The 19,394-nt window shown below is 37.9% G+C and overlaps 1 protein-coding gene across 5 annotated transcripts in view; it reads right to left on the bottom strand.

The window, feature by feature from the left end:
* The window catches only part of PEX5L (peroxisomal biogenesis factor 5 like), a 228,969-nt gene that overhangs the window by 152,732 nt on the left and 56,843 nt on the right, over positions 1-19,394 (bottom strand). For 3 of the 5 annotated variants that reach the window (XM_041732032.1, XM_041732033.1, XM_041732036.1), the window contains exon 2: positions 18,258-18,329. The exons of 1 other annotated variant lie outside the window; for it this stretch is intronic. In XM_041732032.1, the coding sequence (XP_041587966.1) occupies positions 18,258-18,329 (72 nt within the window). The remainder of the gene's footprint in view (positions 1-18,257; positions 18,330-19,394) is intronic. One more of the 5 variants, XM_041732034.1, reaches the window with a different exon arrangement.

Raw genomic sequence — 19,394 nt, 5'->3', positions numbered from 1 at the left:
GTGAGCTTCCCAAATGGAGACACATGAGAAGTGGCTCAGAGCAAACGTGTGCTGGAGGCACATGTGTGATGCCCAACGGCCAAGGGTATCAGACGGCACTAGCATTATTAGTGCCACATTATTATCCACAGGATCCGACTACTGGTGGCCTTTCCTTAGTTTAGAATATGCATAAGTGAGTCTCTGCACATTTGTGCTGCTAAATGCTGACGACCCTTACGACACATACTTTGCATATTCCCTGAAAATTTCTTCCTGCTCCTCCCACGCGCTTAACTACACAATATCAAGTTTTGTGATTCTGTAAGATAAAATTGCTGACACAAATCTGAAAAATGTGTGATGCTGTGCTTGTTTTTCCTTATCATTGACTTGAGAGGTGAAATTTTTGATAGTTTTGGAATGGCAATAATGGTGGAGACTGCTAGTTTTCTACCCTGATATCTTTCTTTCTTAGTAACATGTTTTTTAGGTAGACATATTACCATGTGGGAAAAGTGACTCTATATCCCCCAGGAGCTACCCTCTCCAGAGGGTATGTGACCATATGACTAAGTTCTGGGCAAAGAAATATAAGCAAAAGGACTCTATGAAATTCTGGGAAGTCTCCTTAAAAGGGAGGCGGATAAAAGAAAAGGAAGAGGGTAGAAAAAGGAGATATTCCATTGCCTTTCTTTTATCCCTGTTTTCTAGAACTCAGAGATGATAGATGGGGGATTTAGCAGCTATTTTGGAACATGAGTTATATTGGAGAAGAGAGCTAGAAGAAGCCTGCATCCCTATGACTTTGAGGTACTTCCATATCAGCCCTGAATAGCATTACTCCAGAATTCTATTAACATGGAGAGAAATAAACGTGTCTTTTAAAATTCACCTTGTTTAGGCATGAATTTCGTAAATATACATAGAATATATAATTCCCAAAAGCAGGGACGATGTTTATGCCACAAGTGGGTGTTCAATAATTTGTGATGCTGATGATGCTGCTGCTGATGGTGGTGGTGGTAAAATTAAAAGCGATGAAATAAAGTGGCTTAAACTGTGCACAGTTATTTTTACTTAAAGATTCTGCTGTTGATGCTATCCAATGTATTTGTATGCTGGGGTGATCAAGGAGGGTTGCATTGTTAATAAAAATCTTGACTTAGTTAACATTTAAAAATTCCATTTTGTTTTGTTTTGAGATGCAAAAAGGCTATCTCATTTATAAATGTCTTTAAGTTGGCTTCTATAGTGCTGTCAGGAATGTCTCAAAATGAACCATCTTCACTTGATGGGATGAGCACTGGGTGTTATACTATGTTGGCAAATTGAATTTGAATTAAAAAAAAAAAAGTAAAAAATAAAAAGAATTGACCTAAAAAAAAAAAATGACCCATCCTTGGTGATGGAGAGTCTGTGAGCTACGAGGGTCTCACCATGACTCAGGATGGAAATGGTGGAATGATGTTAGGAAATCCATTCTACCAAAAGGGAAGGAAGATGGGCTCCCTGTGGAAGAATTCAAAAGCTCAACATGCAGCAAATCATGAGGCAAGTAGAAGAGCTGGAAGGGGAGTCACGGTCAATCAACATGAATACAGTGGGAAAGCAAATGTTTGGCAACTAATGAATAGTGAAACTAAAGGTGGGCAAGAGACTCAAAGTATCTCCAAGGGTGAAATATTTTGTTTAGGTAAGCCTTTTTGTCTACTTTTAGTCTTCTGTAAAAATCACAAAAATTTTTAACTCTTGTGTTCCCCAACTTTAGTTCTATCTATATCCCAGAAGGAATGTAAGGGTGACTTCACCTGCTACTGGGAAACTTTTGTTGCTTTTAAGTTCCAAAGCGATTTCTTTTTGTTCTTTTGTATCTGCCTTGGATAGATTTACTAATTTAAGATCTTTAAGAACTAATCTCAGGAATTAAAATTTAGTGAAGAAAAAATCTGCCATGAATAAAGAAATTTTATGCTCAGAATGAAGAAAAGCCTAGTGAAATGAGCCTTTTTTTCTAGTACAATTTGTCTTTGGGCCAATTATGAATGAAATATAGACATAGTTATGTGCAAACTAGGTAACAGGACTCTACATTTTTCATTTTTATTTGTTTCTTATGTTTCAGGAGAAGCCTCTGCCTACCTACTTCCATTATTCAGCACTCAACTTCTTCCAAAGAATCTCTAGAAAGGGACTGGCAATTCCCCAGCAGGTGACCGGTGGGGGCTTTGCTTTGACCCTGACCCAGCCCCACCTTTCTCTTTGCTCTCTGGGATTTTTTTTTTTTTTGAAGGCTCTTTTATTTAAACCCCCAACGGTACTAGGTAATATATAATAATTGAGGAATGTGTCTTTAACAAAGTGTGGTACTGCTTAATTTTTTTGATGGCTTATAAAAAGGTAGTTGGCAGGAAGAACATGGGCTTTGGAGGCAGAGTTTATTTCAATTCCATTTTTGCTGCTTTCCTAGTTATGTCACTCTTCAGGTTTCTCAATCCTTCTGAGCTTTGGATTTTCTTTTCCCATTCTGAAAAACTGGCATAATAATAAAAATATCTGTTAGGTTGTTGTCTAGCACATAGTAGGTGCTGGACAATGTTAATTCCCTTTATTCTCACCTTTTCCATCACTCTTGGCATAATGTAACTAAATTAGACTGTTGGGGTCTAAAGTGTAATCCAATCAATTCCAACAATGTCATCTACAATGCTTATATACGTGTTTAAAATGATCTCTGCACAAACTGATTTACCTAAATTTCTCTGTACCCTTCTTTCCCCTGTCCTTAGGTCTGGCCCCACTATGAATTTTAAACTTATATATGTTCCTTAGGATTTTTCCCCTTCATTCTGATAGGCTGGATGTTCTGTGGAAGCTGATTGCAGGCCTCATTTGTATGTCAGAAGTAGATTTCTAAATGAGGAAAAGAATTAAGAACTCACACGTGGTTACTGATCTATTGTACTAGTGCACCCTAAAATAATCATCCTGATTGTTCTGAAGACAGATTTATTGATAAATGGCCCAATTCCCTTCAAAGCTATACAGGGCAGTTCTTAATGCCAACTTACTGTGTGAGAGGAAGCTCTTTCTCTGGCACCTTGCTGAAGCTAATTTGGTTTCTCTGTGTTTTGAGAGACATAAAGTGACTTTCCTGCTAAAGATTTATAATGAATTCTACATGCTTTTCATTTTTTTTTTTTTAAAGAAGGCTGAGGGTTTAAAAATCATCCTTTCCTAGTCCTAGGGGACAGATAGTATATGTTGTTTTTACTTTGACTATATTATTTCTTGACTACTAAATAAAGTTTAGAAGCCTTAGCATAAATTTTGCTTTTCCAGGAAAAAAAATTTTGTTTATTAAAAAAAGAAAATCAGTATTAGTGTTATTTCCTTGGAACTATTTATAACATAAATCTTTTCAAGACAGTTGAAAGACATAAATATGAAAATTTACCCCCTTTTCTCTCATTGTGATTAGCGAGAAAATTACCAAAAGATCACTCCAAAGGAAATGCAATATAATTCTATCATTTGTAAATTCATAAAATTCAGCCACATTGCCTCTCTCACCAAGCATTACTGATCTAAAAGTAATAATCATGGATGTGTTCATTTTTCTACTGGGAATTTCATTTTTAAATTGCTCTTTAACACAAGAGGTCGATTCATAACCCCAGGGCATTTCTGAGTGGCTTCCTTATAGATGATACCGCCTTGGATTTATTCACAGGAAGTAATCCTCTTGAGTGGCTCAGTTGATTATTTTTTAAGTTTTCTTTAAGAAATTCTTCCAGAATTCTTGAGACATAGAAGGAGAATGTTATCACTTTGCTGATAGGGAAGTAAAGACTTAGAGATTTGTTCAAGGTCAAATAGAAAGTCATCAGCAGAGCCAGGATCTTGAATCTTAGAATCTTCACTTAGAATATTTTAGCTCTGCTAATGGACTCAATAACTTCCTGCACCCCTTGCATCTGTAGAGTTTTGCATCTTAGGACCCTAGCGAAGATTTTAAAATTTAGAATGCTTACAAAAAGACCATATATTTTAAAGTGCATTCATAATTATTTTTATCATTGCCTTTCAATAAGAAGAAGTCATAAGGCTTAATTCTATAACCCAGTTAGTGGTACCCCTTTCATATAAGTTGCTTAGACTTCACCATGGGTCTTTAAGTCTACATATTTTTTTGGCATAGAATATCCTAGTGGGCCCCTACATCTGTGTCCTCAATCCATATGGTACCAAAGTAAATTATATCCCAAGTTATTTGTGGCTCTAATAATATTTAGTCAATTTCCCTTCTCAGCAAACTTAAAAATTCATGCAAACCAAATTTATGCAAATCCATGTTTGTGATTCGCCTGTGGTCAGCCTCAGGAAGCAGAATCCCATATAACTGCCATGTAAGTCGTGATTTAAACCTGTGGTTTTATGAGAGCAGTGCAACATGCATGGTGGCATCTCCAGTGATTTAAAGGTGCAGTAATTTGACACTGCAAATTCCCACAAACATCATGCATAATTCATGGTAAATCAGTAAATGTCTAATCATAGTAATGTACACGATTTTCTTGCAATCTCTTCCTTTCCTCTTTGATAACCTGCATTCTGAAAGAAGAAAGGAATGCTCTGGATGATTACTGCACAAGGCAGGGAAAGTCATGGAAAAAAAATGCCTAAGGATCACCTTGAGTCAATATAAGGCAGCCACTAAAATGACACTTATAAAAGCTGAATATCAACGTGGAAAAGTGAGTGTGGCTTAATGTTACATAAAGAATCAAATATAAAACAGAATGCATACTGACCGCAACTCTGCAAAAAATGAAAATTATGCTTGTGACCATGCAAAAATGAGAGAGGCCTTGGGAGCATGAGTGATACTTTCTATTTTGTCCAAAGTTTCCGAGGAGGGTTTTGCATTCTCGTGATAAGCACAGTAAGCAGGAGTAGAGGCCCCATGGGTGACTCAGCCCTCCAGCACTCAGATAGGTTCCTGGAGGAAGGCTGGAACGCTGCTTTTGGGAGGATGCAGGGGTCACAAGGAGCTCAGAGGGGCAGAGGTGTTTCCGGTGAAAGTCCAAAGAGGTGGTGGGGTATTGATCCTCAGACCACTTTTCCAAATGGGCGTGCACAGAAATGGAGATCCGCCAGCAACCTGGGATACACTAGCTCCACCGAGCAGTTCGGCAGGGCCTTCGGCCTGAGAAAGGGCAGCCCCTGGAGGGCAGTGTCGGAGTGACATTTTCAGAGCACAGCAATCTACTCCCGAAACACAGTCATTCGACAAATGCTAAAGTGACGAACTTTCTGGTTTTGTTCCAGGGATGGAATTTTTCAAATGTGGTGAGCACAGAGGTATTTCTAGACACAAAACAAGGATTTAACTTATCATGAGAAGCACTTCAGATGGCAGGACTTGAAACACATGTAACGACCTGAATGCAATATGTGCCTTTCACTGGTTCTCTTCCAAGACCGTGTGGCCACCGGGCCCTAGTGCTCAGCACAAGGCGGTGTCCCAGAGGTGGGTTCTCCTAGGACTGGGCACTGGCCCTTTTCATAGGTTTGCTTTTGGGTATGTGTGTTTATGGTTATATACTCGCAGATGCTCTCTCTCTTTGTCTCTCTCACTTGCACACACACACACACACACACACACACACACATTCACAAGCATGCTTTTTTTGAAGGGAGAATATTTCTTTTCCGATTTACCCATCTTAATTTATTTATGCTTTTCTTTATCATATACATCTTTCCTTTACAAACAGAAAGTCTTTTCACATTCTACCATGTTACATTACTTCTCCCAGCACAGACAAGATAGTGTGGTTACTAATCTACCAACTATCTATCTGTCTATCTATCTATCTATCATCTATCTATCATCTATCTATCCATCGTCTCCCTATTAAGTCAAGGAAGCATAACGGAAAGATAACCTCCTAACTGTGGACTCCTTGGACCTAGGGCTGCATGTGCCACACACAGCATATCTCCTTGAGGTTGCGCAATGCAGTGGACCCATATAAAACGCCCTATGCCTTAGTGTGCATTTTGAAGTGAGAATAACAGTTACCTACATCATGGAGTTGTTGCAAGGATTAAATGAGTTAATGTATAGAAAGCATTTACAACAGGGTGTATGTAGTACATAGTTAATGCTACATAAGTCATAAGTGTTCGTTATTATTAAACCTCACTAAACCTTTAGTCCTCACTAAAGGACTTAAGATACTCAGCTCCCTTTCTTTTGTAGGGCTAGGGAATGAAAATTTAATGTCTTTACTAAAATCGCAATTGATCCTTCCATGACCCCACAATCTGAATAATCCAAAACAGTGCTTCTCAAACTATTGTGTGCATAGAAATCTCCTGGAAAGCTTGTTAAAACAGATTTCTGGGTCCCACTTGCAGAGACGCTGATTCAGTCTGGGACTCAGAGTATACATTTTTAACAAGCTCCAGGTGATGCTGATGCTGCTCATCCGTGAACCTCTCTTTGAGTCGCTGGGCTCCAGAAAACATCTTTGGCCATTGTTCCTAAATCCCAATTCCTCTCCTGGGAATATACTGAATGCTAGGAAGACTGTAACTCTTTCAGGACCATGACTATGGAAATAATGCACATCTTAGAGTCCTGAGAGTCCCAAGTACTCCCTGGAAGTACTCGGTCCCAGCTCTGCTACAGCACTGACACCATAAATGCCTACTGACAGAAGATCTGCACTATACTGTTGGCTTCTCAAGGGCCAGGGATTGTTTATGTCACCTCCATGTCCCAGCATCTGGCAAACATCTAGCTAGAAATATGCTGCCAGGAAGTTTCTGGAAAATAAATGAGTGAACTTAAAGGTTAGATCATTTCCACCAAAGTTTAGATATATTGTAAAGCAACATCCCATGTATCTTCTTCGAGAAGTTGTTTTATTAAATTACCTCATAATAGAGAAAAATAAAAGGCAATTTAATTTTGTTCATATAGTTTATCTTAGAACCAATTTTTAAACATAAGATTCCTTGTTTAGTTGTCTCCCACGAATACTGAAAGCGAAATGTCGCCAACATCCCCTGAGCTGATTCTGCTCAGCTCCCCTCCATATCACATGGGGTAAAGACTCGGGGAAGAGGGGTGGAATCAAGCTCCCAATTTTTTAGAACCACAAAAGGTATAAATGTAGTAAATATGATTAAACATTTCTCCCTACAACTAAGCCCCAGAAAATACATAGCAAAATTGTTTGGATATCAAATTTCTATAAACAAAAGATTGAGGTTTTCCATTTCTCCATTTGCTCCCTCTTCTCTACAGGAATAGGCTTTACTTTTGTTTTTCGTTTCTTTTTTTCCCTTTTCATTTCCCCTCCACATTTATAGGGCTTAAGAAGTCGTCTACAGAGCCAAGAGACACTTGTGCTTTCTCTCTCGCCTCTCTTAGCATTTGGATTTGAAAAGGGGAAAGCCTCAATTGGAACTATGAGGAGACCTCCTTGCCTCCAATCTACACCTTTTCACTCCTGTGGCATATATCAGAAGATTTGTGATACAGAATAGATACATATACACATATACAGGGCAAAGGCAAAAAAGGAGGAAGAACATTACATACTTGGGGTACTTCAGGGTGTTCAGTAGGAATGGAGCATGGAGTGGGGGTGGCACTGAATGAACCAGGGGAGTCAGAGGCTGGGCTACACATGGCCTGGAAGTTCAACTGAAGAGTTTGCATTAATTATTTGGGAGACAGTGAGAAGCATCTATTTTTTCCAGTCTTGGGTGCCGACCACCAGTGGGTTGGACTAAGCCAAATTTAGCATTGGAGTCTATGGGACATGTCTTGTATGACTACTGTGGTTCATAGACCCACAGGGAGATGATTTTAAATCAAATGCTGTTGAGTTTGGATGGAAGGATAAGACTGCTCATTCATTTAGTGAAAAATACATTGTTTCCTTTTTTATAAAGGCAAAGTTTCCAAGGTTTTCCATTGTTAGCATAAAACTGAAGAGTCAGCCTGTTCATGGGCTTCAATTTGTATTATTCCATACTAAACAACTTGATTTAAAAAAATCCATCTACTGATGCACCATCACTCAGTAATTTTTTTTTTCAAAAACAACCTCCATAGTTCACAAAAACTAATGCATCAATTTTGGGGGCACATTTAAAATTTAAATATAGAAGCTGAGAGTCTAGGGAAGTGATACTTGGACAACCTTTGAGTGGAAGAAAACGATTTCCATGCTTAGTGTTTTTCTACAACAAGAACTCATTAATTATTCACAAATTATACAAATGAGATAATTTCGTTAGAAAAAAGTGATGAATGAATGTTTTTTTCTATTCAGAACATCCAGCACAAAGCCGAGATGGTACATTCTCTCACCATTTCTTTAATAAGTCACTTATTCATATAATTCAAGAATGAGATCATTTGGCCAAAAAAATTTACTATGGTGAGGAATAAATAACAATTGTATTGAATGGTCATTTGTGTATGCATGTGTTTTTTTCTGGATCACGAGATAGGAAGGAAGTGGCACTCACTATGACTGGGGGGGGGACCATGTGAAAAATTAATGACTTTAAATGGAAATGACAGAATTGCAGAGTTGTTTTGGAGAAAGAGAAGAAGCAGTGGAGCATTAAAAAAAAAAAAAAAGCAGGTTTGCAAGAACTGCATTTCTGTCAAAGCTTATCTATGCAGTGTCAGAATAAAAGACACATTCCAGAGGCGGGGATCAGAGAGGGGGGCTGAGCAGAAAGGAAACAACAGGGTACAGCCAGGCCTGGATGGAGAGAAATGAAAACACAACCACAGCAACGACAAGGTCGGAGCCTTGGCAAAGCACAGGCATTTGGGTCCAAAGTCAGAAGGAGGAAGAGAAGAAGTTTAGCTCTTCACTCTTTCTGCTGTTTTAAGTTATTGAAATAAGAAAAAAAACTTTTTGTATGGTCTATCTGTTCCTTGGTTACCTTTATTTATCAGATTTTGAATATGTAACATAAATCTTTTCAGTACAAGTGTTTCCACCCACAATGGGTTTTCAAAGCCCTTGTGACAGACAGCTGCTGACCCAACCAGTAATCAGTGAGTTCACCTGCAGGGTTCGTTAGGCCAAAACCACTGGCAGCACATCTCAGAACGGATGGACTGCAGAGCTGAGTGTAGAACCGTGGACATGGTCAGCAATCCACACAGTCTGCTGAGAGAGAGATGATAAACTCATCCAAGTGGAGAAGACCTGACAAGAGCTGTAGGAACTGACTGCTTCAGCATGAAGGATTTATTTTGCTAATTTTTTTTAAAAAAATTTATTTATTTATTCATGAGAGACACACAGAGAGAGGCGGAGACATAGGCAGAGGGGGAAGCAGGCTCCATGCGGGGAACCTGATATAGGACTCGATCCCAGGGCCCCAGGATCACCACCTGAGCTAAAGGCAGATGCTCAACCACTGAGCCATCCAGGTGCCCCGACATTTTGCTAATCTTGTTAGGAGTGTCTTAGGAGATACAAATTCTACTTTTAAAATCTTTAATACCAGTATGCTGATATATACTAGTAGGAACTTATTACAGAGTTGTGAGAACCTCTTTATGAAGTAGGAAGTTTCTCATATAAATAGATTTTCACAAAATCTATCAGACAAATTTAATAGATTCAGTTGTGTACTTGAAATACACACCTTCCTCAAGTGATTTTTCTGGATTGCTTGATATATTTAGCTGACCAGCAGGAGGGAATATAGAAGAAAGGATAAGCAGCTTAATTTAGGAATGCAGTTATAGGAATAGAGGAATGAACCCAAGACCAGAGGCTGCAGAGCTGACTTCTAGTATTTCCTATGTATAAAATAACCTGGTTAATATACATGGTTTAACCTGGAGGAGTCAAGCTACCTCCCTTCTCTGAAACTCATTTAACTTATTCTGATGGCACTAGACCAGTGAAATTAGATTTCTTAGCAGCAACATCCTTTCATTGAGCAAAGTCTGTCTGTACACCTAGTGGCTGACTTGCTCTCTAAGGGGCGGCACCTCATCATAGATAGCTCTCCCCCACCCCCTAATTCACAATGTCTGGAACAGGTCCCACGGAGCACAGTTTGAAAGCCACAGGATTCAATTATCTAAAGTTCCTAACGGCACTGATATCTACAGTTCTCATATTGGTCAGATGAATATACTCAAAACAACAACAAGAACACCATCAAAAAACCAAAACAAAACCAGAAACAAGCCAGTAAAAGCACAACAAATCACCCACAGTGAAAGGCTGAATGCTTTCTTTTCAAGTTGTATTCCAAACGTCTGAGTCTGCTTTTAAATATTACCATATTCATATATCACATCATTTTTATACTCAGCATGTCAGCTCATGTCATTTCAATTTTGCATTTATTTTCTCACTGACTAAACATGCTGCCAGCACTTTTCCCCATTAGATTCAAAAGAAAAGAAATGGGTTATTTGGAAATAACTTAACATCTATATTTTTTCAACCTGAAAGTCCATTTTTTAATCTCATGTCACACGTAAACGGACATTAATACTTTAAAATAACGATATGTGATGCATACATATTTGTTTAATTTGAGGGGGTAATTCACGGTCTCTCTCTTGGTGATTATGGTTTTTAACCAACCCCTGTGAGTTTCACAACTGTTTAGAAAACTGGAGAAGATGGACCAGAAGAAGGAAGCTGGTGCTGGCTTTTCACCAATGCTGGTTACTGGTTTACTCACTGAGATGCAAGAAAAGGGGGCAAGAGAAGGTGGCAAAAGTCTCGAATAAGAAGGAAATATCAGGTTCAGAGAACTGGCTCATTTTCCCAAGGTACGAAAACTATAATGTGACTATACCTGTTTTTATTCAGATTTAATTCAGATTCTTGACTGTGAAAACCTTGCTCTTACCACTGTGTAAGGACTTTGTTATATCCAATGTCCAACCCTTGCAGTGACAGAGAAGCCAGCACCACTGAAAATGCACTAGCGTACCTGACAGCATCTTACAGAAGGCATGCAGAACACTAGTAAAGCAGCAGGAATTAGAGAAGTGAAAACATTGTGATGCAACAACCAGCTGGGCATCCAGGAAGCATGAGCTGCTTGTGGAAAGAACATGAGACAAGGCAGTGGTGGCCCTGCATTCTAGACTCAGTCCTGACCAAAGGAGACTGAGCTGGACACAGGGTTCTCCAGAGGGGCATCCCCATTTGAACTTCACAACAGACATCTGAGCCAGATGGTGTTATTTCCTTTGAGATGAAGAAATGGCAACTCGAAGAATGTAAACTGCTCACTAATGCCTTCCGCTTTGTAAGTGGCAAAGCTGAGACTAGAAACTAGGCTGTTGGCCTCTCTTGCTTGTCTCTGTATCTTGCTGAAACAGTGACTGTCTACATCTTCTGGCCTTCTACTTTCAGATCTCAGTAACATGTCAGAAGACTCTGAAATTCAGAGAATAGGTCTACCCTTTTTTTCATAGAGTCAGGGGTGATGTTGAGAGGAATTGGTACACTGGATTGAAATGCATGCAGATAAACAAACAAAAGTAAACTCACTGTTGTGAGTTTCCAAGGAAAAGATAAAGATATTTTGGGTTATTTTGCTTTCCCCATCTCTGCCAAATGACCAGTAACTCAGAACTATTTTTATATTTCTTGACAAAAATGGGAAGTATTTAGCCGTGAAACACAGGGTGATCATGTCTTTATTCCAGTAACTTTTCTATTTGACCTAGTGAAACACTCTTCCCCTTCCTCGTACAATGTTTATGAAGATAAATAGTCTTGAAGACAAGATGGCACTGATTGTACTACAGTCTTGAATCTTTGTTTACTACACGCTGCAGATGTCAAATAGCAAATTTGAATAGCTTCAGTTTCTCTCATCACAAAGAAATATGTCTTATTTTCACTGAGCCATTTCTCATCTATCAGTCTCTCCAAAGGAAAATGCTAATGAGCCTATGTCTGCTCTGAGAGGAGTAGGGCAACCACAAGTGCATAATGTGCTTTGTCCTTTCAGTGTCTCGGAGGATCCTGCTTCAGAATCTACAGGTTGACCAGATGGTCTCTTTGTTGCAATGCTAGAGGGCTTTCTGTTCTTAGTGACCACTACTGATTCCCAAGAAGGTACGCCAGGAGGGAGTTACACATGACACCAAGAGGCAGGGTCTCATGACTTATAAATCTCCTCAGAAGTAAATAGGATCTGAATTATATTTAAATTTAAGTCACTATATTGATATGGCAAAGAAAGCACTGGCCAGATGGTGCTGAGTACAAGGCAGTGACACATATCATTCCCATCCCTTTACCATTTATGGGTCCAAGACTCATATCAGCTGCTTAGATAGTGATATAACCACACTATCTGTTAATAACAGAGGGAAATTGGGTATCCTTTCCCACTCGTTTTTCTCATTCTTTCATTTTTATTTTATGATGACCTGTATTTTCCTCTTTAGGATTCATTCCCACAATGACCAGTAGGATAGAACAGCAATCCTAGTGAAATGCTTCTGTGTTATTGAAAACACAAGAAGGGATGCCTGGGGGGGGGGGGGGGGGCGGGGGGGGGCGGGCTCAGATTTTGAGCGTCTACCTTTGGCTCAGGGCTTAATCCCAGGGTCCTGGGATCTAGTCCCTGCATCAAGCTTTCTGCTGGGAGCCTGCTTCTCCCTCTGCTCACGTCTCTGTTTCTCTCTCTGTGTCTCTCATGAATAAATAAATAATATCTTTAAAAAAAGAAAAGAAAAAAAAAGAAAACACAAGGAGGTGGCTGTACTTTGTTTCTTTTTCCTTAGGGAAAAAAATCACAGAAATTCTAGTTTCTGTTGATTTCTGCTCAGGCTTCTATAAATTTAAAAAGATACTCTCAGACAGGTTTTGGGCTAAGAAAGGTATATGCTGTTTCTCTCCATGGTGCTTTTCATGCCTCCTCCCTGGGGAAGATTTGTAGGGAAAGGAAGAGTGACTGGATGTTAACCTTTTAGCTCTAATTCTGCATATATTTACTTCGAAGAGCATTCCTCTCCTAACAGAACTATAAGGGCCAAGAGGGAAATAAACAGTTAAGAAGTGTTATCTCTATAGGGATTTGATAAAAAATATTGTCCAATTATGATACTTCCAGTATATGGTTAATTTATATAATTAGAACACTGGAGCAAAACAGCTTCTTAAGACCCATGTATGAGAATACCAGTAATGGGAAACTGTAGGGAGCTATGCGGAGTGATAAAAAGTTTTGAACTGAACTTCCGGAGGAAGGGCTGACTTCATGTGCTCTTTTTGTACCTAACCAGGACTCAGGGCAACTTGATTCACCTTTCTAGATCTCAATATTCCTCTTTGCTAAATTGGACCTGTGGGGGTATTATAAACTGAATGTTTGTGTCTGTTCCCCACAAATTCATATATTGAAGCCCTAACCCCCAATGTGACTGTATTTGGAGACAGGGCCTAGAGAAGGTGGTAGAGGTTACAGTAACCGTAGGGCCCTAATAAGAGGAAGAGACTCTGGAGCGCTTTCTCCTTGCTATGTGAGAACACAGTGAGAGATGGCTCTCTACAAGCCCAGAAAGTTTTCACCAGAAACTGGCCATACCAGTGCTTTGATCTTGGACTTCCCAATCTTCAGAACTGTGAGAAATGTCTGTTGTTTAAGCCATCCAGCCTATGATAGTTCATATGGTGAGTGAAGCAGACTAAAACAGTGGTTATGACTAGCTAAAATACTATAATGACTTATAGTTTATAAAGCACTTTTAGGGGATCCCTGGGTGGCTCAGTGGTTTAGTGAAGGATCACACTCCTTCGACCCAGAGTGTAATCCTGGAGTCACGGGATCGAGTCCCATATTGGGCTCCTTGCATGGAGCCTGCTTCTCCCTCTGCTTCTCTCTCTCTCTCTCTCTCTCTCTGTGTGTCTCTCATGAATAAATAAATAAAATCTTTTTTTTTAAAAAAGCACTTTTACAGATTTTATCTTCTCCGAGAAACTCTAGGAGATGGTTAAGAGGAGAATATTATTTTACAAAAAGAAATAACTCACACCAATTTAAGATCACAAGGCTATTGAATAGAATTTAGTCCAACTGCAAATTTGAGTCTTAAAAGGCATCTCTGGGTATAAATGGCTGTGATTTTCTTGTTTTCAGCATCATTTTGTTGGATGTCTATGAATTCTAGTATTCTAGTTTTTAGATTTCCAGCTAATGCTCAGTTGAAGAATGTCGAATTTATCACAAGTCTTCTATATTTTTTCCCCTTTAGAACTACTTCCCTTTAGAACTACTGTTTCCGTTGACCCAGTGGTTCTCAAAGTATAGTCTGGGATCAGCAGTGGGAACTGAGGACTTAGAAGTGCAAATTCTTGGGCCATACCCCTGACCTACAAAGTCAGAAACTCTGGGAGTAGCCCCCCTTTGTGCCCCTAAACCCATGTTCTAACAAGCCCTCCAGGGTATTCTGAGGCTGCTAGGATTTGAATATCACTGCTCTAATCTCTGTACACTTGTTCCCTTTGTAACTGGCTGACATTTGACATTTCCCCACCTTACTGCACTGAAAGATATACAGCTGCAACTCTGAGTCCTATAACCAACTGGATCCATGACATACTGTTAACCATTTTTGAAATGTTTGAACCTGTGAGTGCATACTTCATTTAATTATAATATTCCATAATTTTATGTAACCCTTTGTTACAGACCTTAAGTTAACTTGGAATTTGAAAACATTTTAGAAGAAAAGTCATCTTGGTCCCGCATATCATAAACCTTGAACTAAGTTGACTCTATTCTAATTAAAAATAATAATTCAGAATAGAATGAATTTATTATTTAAAGTGGGTTATGTTTTTAATTCCTTACTCAAGGTATTTGACCATCTACTGCCCCGTTCTCATCCCTAATATATTAGTAACTTCAAAAGGAAGTTAATTTGAGGGACGCTTGGGTGGCTCAGCGATTGGGTGTCTGCCTTCCACCAGGGGTGTGATTCCCGGGATCTGGGATCGAGTTCCGCATCGGGTCCCTGTGAGGAGCCTGCTTCTCCCTCTGCCTATGTCTCTGCCTCTCTCTCTGTGTCTCTCATGAATAGATAGATAAATCTTTAAAAAAAAAAAAAAGGAAGTTAATTTGTACATGAAATCTATTCCTAAACAATATCCACCCTCCTCCAATCAGGAAAGAAAATTTTAGTGAATAATAAAAATGATCTGAAATATATTTTTAAAATTTCTTTTTAAATATTTATTCTATAAAGCCAAATACATAATTTATTCATTACATATTTATTATAATTATATATAATAACTGTATAATTATATAACATATTACATAAACAATGAAATATGTTTTATGTCAAATGGCTGAAGTTTAGAGGCATCAAAATTTTAATGTAATATGTTTCCTTTGATAGCTTTCCTATGCTTGAAGTTTAAAAACTCTAGGGATTTCTGGTTGAAAATATGGACTCAAAAGTCAATGTTATACATCTATATTTAACTGACTATATATATGTGTGTATATGTGTGATTATACATGGCACCTGTTACTTTAAGACATTAGCATTAATCTATGAATTTTCTAGAACATTTTCATATGAATTTCAAGTAAATTTTGCCAATAACATTTGGCATAGAAGCACATATTGCCTTTTAAGAATAAAACCTTATACACTTCCAAATCACTTTTTCTCATGTAGAAATAACATAGAAATCACTTTTTACCCCCTTGAATGGAGCTGGCCAAGGAGAACAAAATACACATACTCTGTGCAGCTTCTGTTATTAATTTGCTTATCTAGGCAAAATTGTGAACTTTCTGTGGAAGTACAAGTCTCGCAAATCACACGACTTGATAAAACGGCATATAGCTTGCACAGCATTTGTAGAGTGACAGCTTCTGAATGACAGATTTAATGAGATTACTAGACTTCTGACCAGCACAGCACTCCAACTATTTTATTTATCTTCTCTAGATTTTCTTTCGGCAGCACTTACTGAAAAAGCTATTTACAATTATATGAAGATTGACTAACATATCTACCATGTTTCTAAAAAGATATAGAAGGAATAAACTGAACATAAAGATTCCTCCCCAAATATGTAATAGCTATGAAAGGAAGCCATATTAAACAAAAACACATATACACTTTGAATGATGATCTCTTAAGTGTAGAAAGAATTTTTTGTAGTATCATCAGGACTGATTAGTGTGTTTTTCTAAACATCTTACTTCGAGGTATCAGCATTGTTATTGTTTCAACCCAGGATTTGCTCACATCACCACCAAGTAAACCTTCCCCTAAAGGAAGGACTAGTCTTACTGCCAACAGCAAACACGAAAGCCAACTCATATTCGTAATGACTTGTCTTTTAAAACGTGTTTTGACATGAATGACTCAGCAAAGCTGGGTCACTGCCAACTGGTGCCAACTGGTACAGTGGCACTGGGGAAACATAATTAACTATAGAGGCAAACGATGACTGGGCAAGTCAAATCCTCCCTCCTTCGAGCCAGGTAAGAAAAGCATTATTTTCTGAAACAGAAGGAAAGTTGGTTCTCTTAACAGTTAATAAAATGCATTTAAGGACGACAACATAAATGCTGAAAAGAAAGAAAGAAAGAAATGTGATGAGAAAGAAAAAAAAAATACAATGACTCCTTTGGGCTTTTCATTCCAAAGATCTCAATGTATACTTTTATGGTTTTCTGAATCCCCAAAGTTAGTTAAAACAAACAAACAAACAAACAAACAAACAAAAAGCTTTAGGGGGGGAAAAAAGCAGCCCTTGAGGGTAGGATGATACTAAGAAAGTACAACAAGGAGTAAACATTTAACGTCTACATGATTAAGGAAGAAATTTTAAAAATCTTTACTTTTCATTTTAATAGATAAATGGATAGGTATGTGTATTCCCATAATATACTCGATTGTATTTTACAGGTTCATTCACCGATGGGTCCTGTCCTTCACTGAGAATGCCAGTAGATCTAGGTATAGGCTCTGTGAGAGATGGAGATCATGTGCCCCAAGTAATTAATCTGGCATACAGGTCCAAATTCCTCACTTACCTACGCCTCCTGCCCCTCAATTTACTCAGGAGCAGGAGAGTGAAGATAAGGCAAGAAAAAAAGAATTCAAAGGCAGTTTGAGAGAATACTATAAGATCATCCCATTCTGCAACTCTGGGGAGATGCTTTGTTTGATGAGTTTTCCCCCCAGAAGACTACTTCAGTTACCTCAGTTATTCAGACTTAGGAAGCAAGTCTCCAACTCAGCTACTTCTGATTGCTCTCTTCTGATGGTCATTTTTTGTTTTTTTCAGAAATATACACAATAGCTCCTTTAATGCAATTGTCATGATGCAAAACAAACTGCACGATTAGGACATTGTCTAAATTCAACTTGTCTTTCTGTAACTTGCTGACTGTTTTCTTTCTAACCTCTTTATCTACGCAGACTCCTTTGAATTATTTCTCAGTCTCCATCTGAGCTTACATCACCTTCAGAATCAGTGCCACTTACACATTAAATAGATGTGCAGTTATCCTGTCTCCTTGATAATTAACAAAGACGTTAAGGGCCAATGCCAATTCAGTGGCATTAGCTGGATACTTTCCATTACCTGATATCATTGTTTATGGTCTATTAAGCAGTTTTCATTTCACCTTATGGGCCCATATAAAATCCAAGCTAGATGCTTCTCAAATTACAGGCAGTATTGAAGAACATTAAGTAGCTTCTTCTTTTTATATTTTTAAAATAATGTCTACATTTATTGCAGATATTCTGATAAATTGGGCATATATGTTTTCAGTTTCCCAGTTTTTTTAGTCTTTTACTCCCTTCCCCTTAAAGTATACTCATTGTTTTACACTAATGTTAGCTTTCTCACTTTCCAAATAACATACTGATTCTTGTTTACATTTTTTTCCCCAACCAAATTATCATTGTTGTATTGATTCAGTTTTTACCAGGGCATGTGATTTCCCAAAAGTTCTCTTATCTTGTTCTGCTTTATTTTCATTGTTCCTACACACAGAACATGCATGTTGACATCATGCAGAAGTCGGTGGATCAGAGGGATCATATAGGGAGGCTTAGCAGCTCTCAAAATCTATCTTGTTATGCAGACCTCTGCCTGACAGGCTAATACAGCCACCAAGGCAGGCTGAACAGTCAAAGGGCTTCAGCTGTCAAAGATCTACAGTACAACAGTAGAAAATGTATGTAAGCATTCACTTACCTGCTTTTGATCAACAATTATTTCGAGGTCTTCATCACTGCTTAGTTTTCCATATCCTTTTTCTTTACTTTTCTTGTGAAAGAATAATTTTAAATGATCATTTAGTTTCTTTCCATTAATAAGGTTAACTCCCACTTAATAATTTTTAAAGATAAAAGTTTTAGCCTTGTTCACTAGTCATAATACATCATTCTTTACGTCAGTCTCTCATGGACAACAGCAAATGTTTTGTTGTTAAACTGTAGGCTTATAATTAACTCATCAAGTATTTCTACTTATCCTCTCTCATTCAAATTATACCTTTAATCCTTTTCTGAATATTGCTATGCCTTTTTCAATTTTGTAATTTCAAAACACATTCTTTAGAATTTTGAGATAGATATACAATTCCCTTAAGAGTCCGAGCCCATTTTTCCTAAAGACTGAAATTGCATTTAGTAATTATGGTCTGCTTTAAGATATCAACTATTAAATGTTTATTTTAATATCTTTTATATCTTAAAGAATAAGACAAGCATTATACAACTCAGATAACGAGTCTTCAGATTTTCAGCATTTGCTTATAAATCTGATGAAAACTAACACTGGAAAAACCAACTCAAATAATTTTTAAAAGAGGAGTAAAATAATTTTCAAACTTCGGTAGTTTGAAAAGTTGAAAGAATACAGACCATTTTTTAAAAATGCACTTTATTGGCATTTTGTCTTTTTCCCCCATGACCAATCTCCATCTACCTTCCCCACAGCAAAAGTTGTAAAGTTAGAAAAGGTCATAGATCATTTTAATCATTTCAGTATTGTGCTATAGGAGAAAGATAATACGTCTGAGTCTTTTTTTTTTCTTTCTCCCAATGCACTGGCTGATAGCAATACCAGAAATGACAGATTCCTTCTTCATGATTTCAGAAATCATAGTACCTCTGTAGAGGACCAGTAAGACAGGGAAAATAAAATTCACTACATAGTTAGCTATGATCCAAGGTTATTATTTTAAAAAGAAAAAACAAGAAACAATGCTTGCTTTAGGTATTAATTCCATCAATCAGAATTAAGGGAACTAAAAATATTTATTTGCATCTATTGTGCCATATTAGGATCCCCATCTCATTAAGGGAATAACTATATCCTTCAGCAAAG

The sequence above is a fragment of the Vulpes lagopus genome, chromosome 17 (genome assembly GCF_018345385.1).
Source record: "Vulpes lagopus strain Blue_001 chromosome 17, ASM1834538v1, whole genome shotgun sequence".
NCBI lineage: Eukaryota > Metazoa > Chordata > Mammalia > Carnivora > Canidae > Vulpes > Vulpes lagopus.
This window is presented reverse-complemented; position numbering and strand designations above follow the sequence as displayed.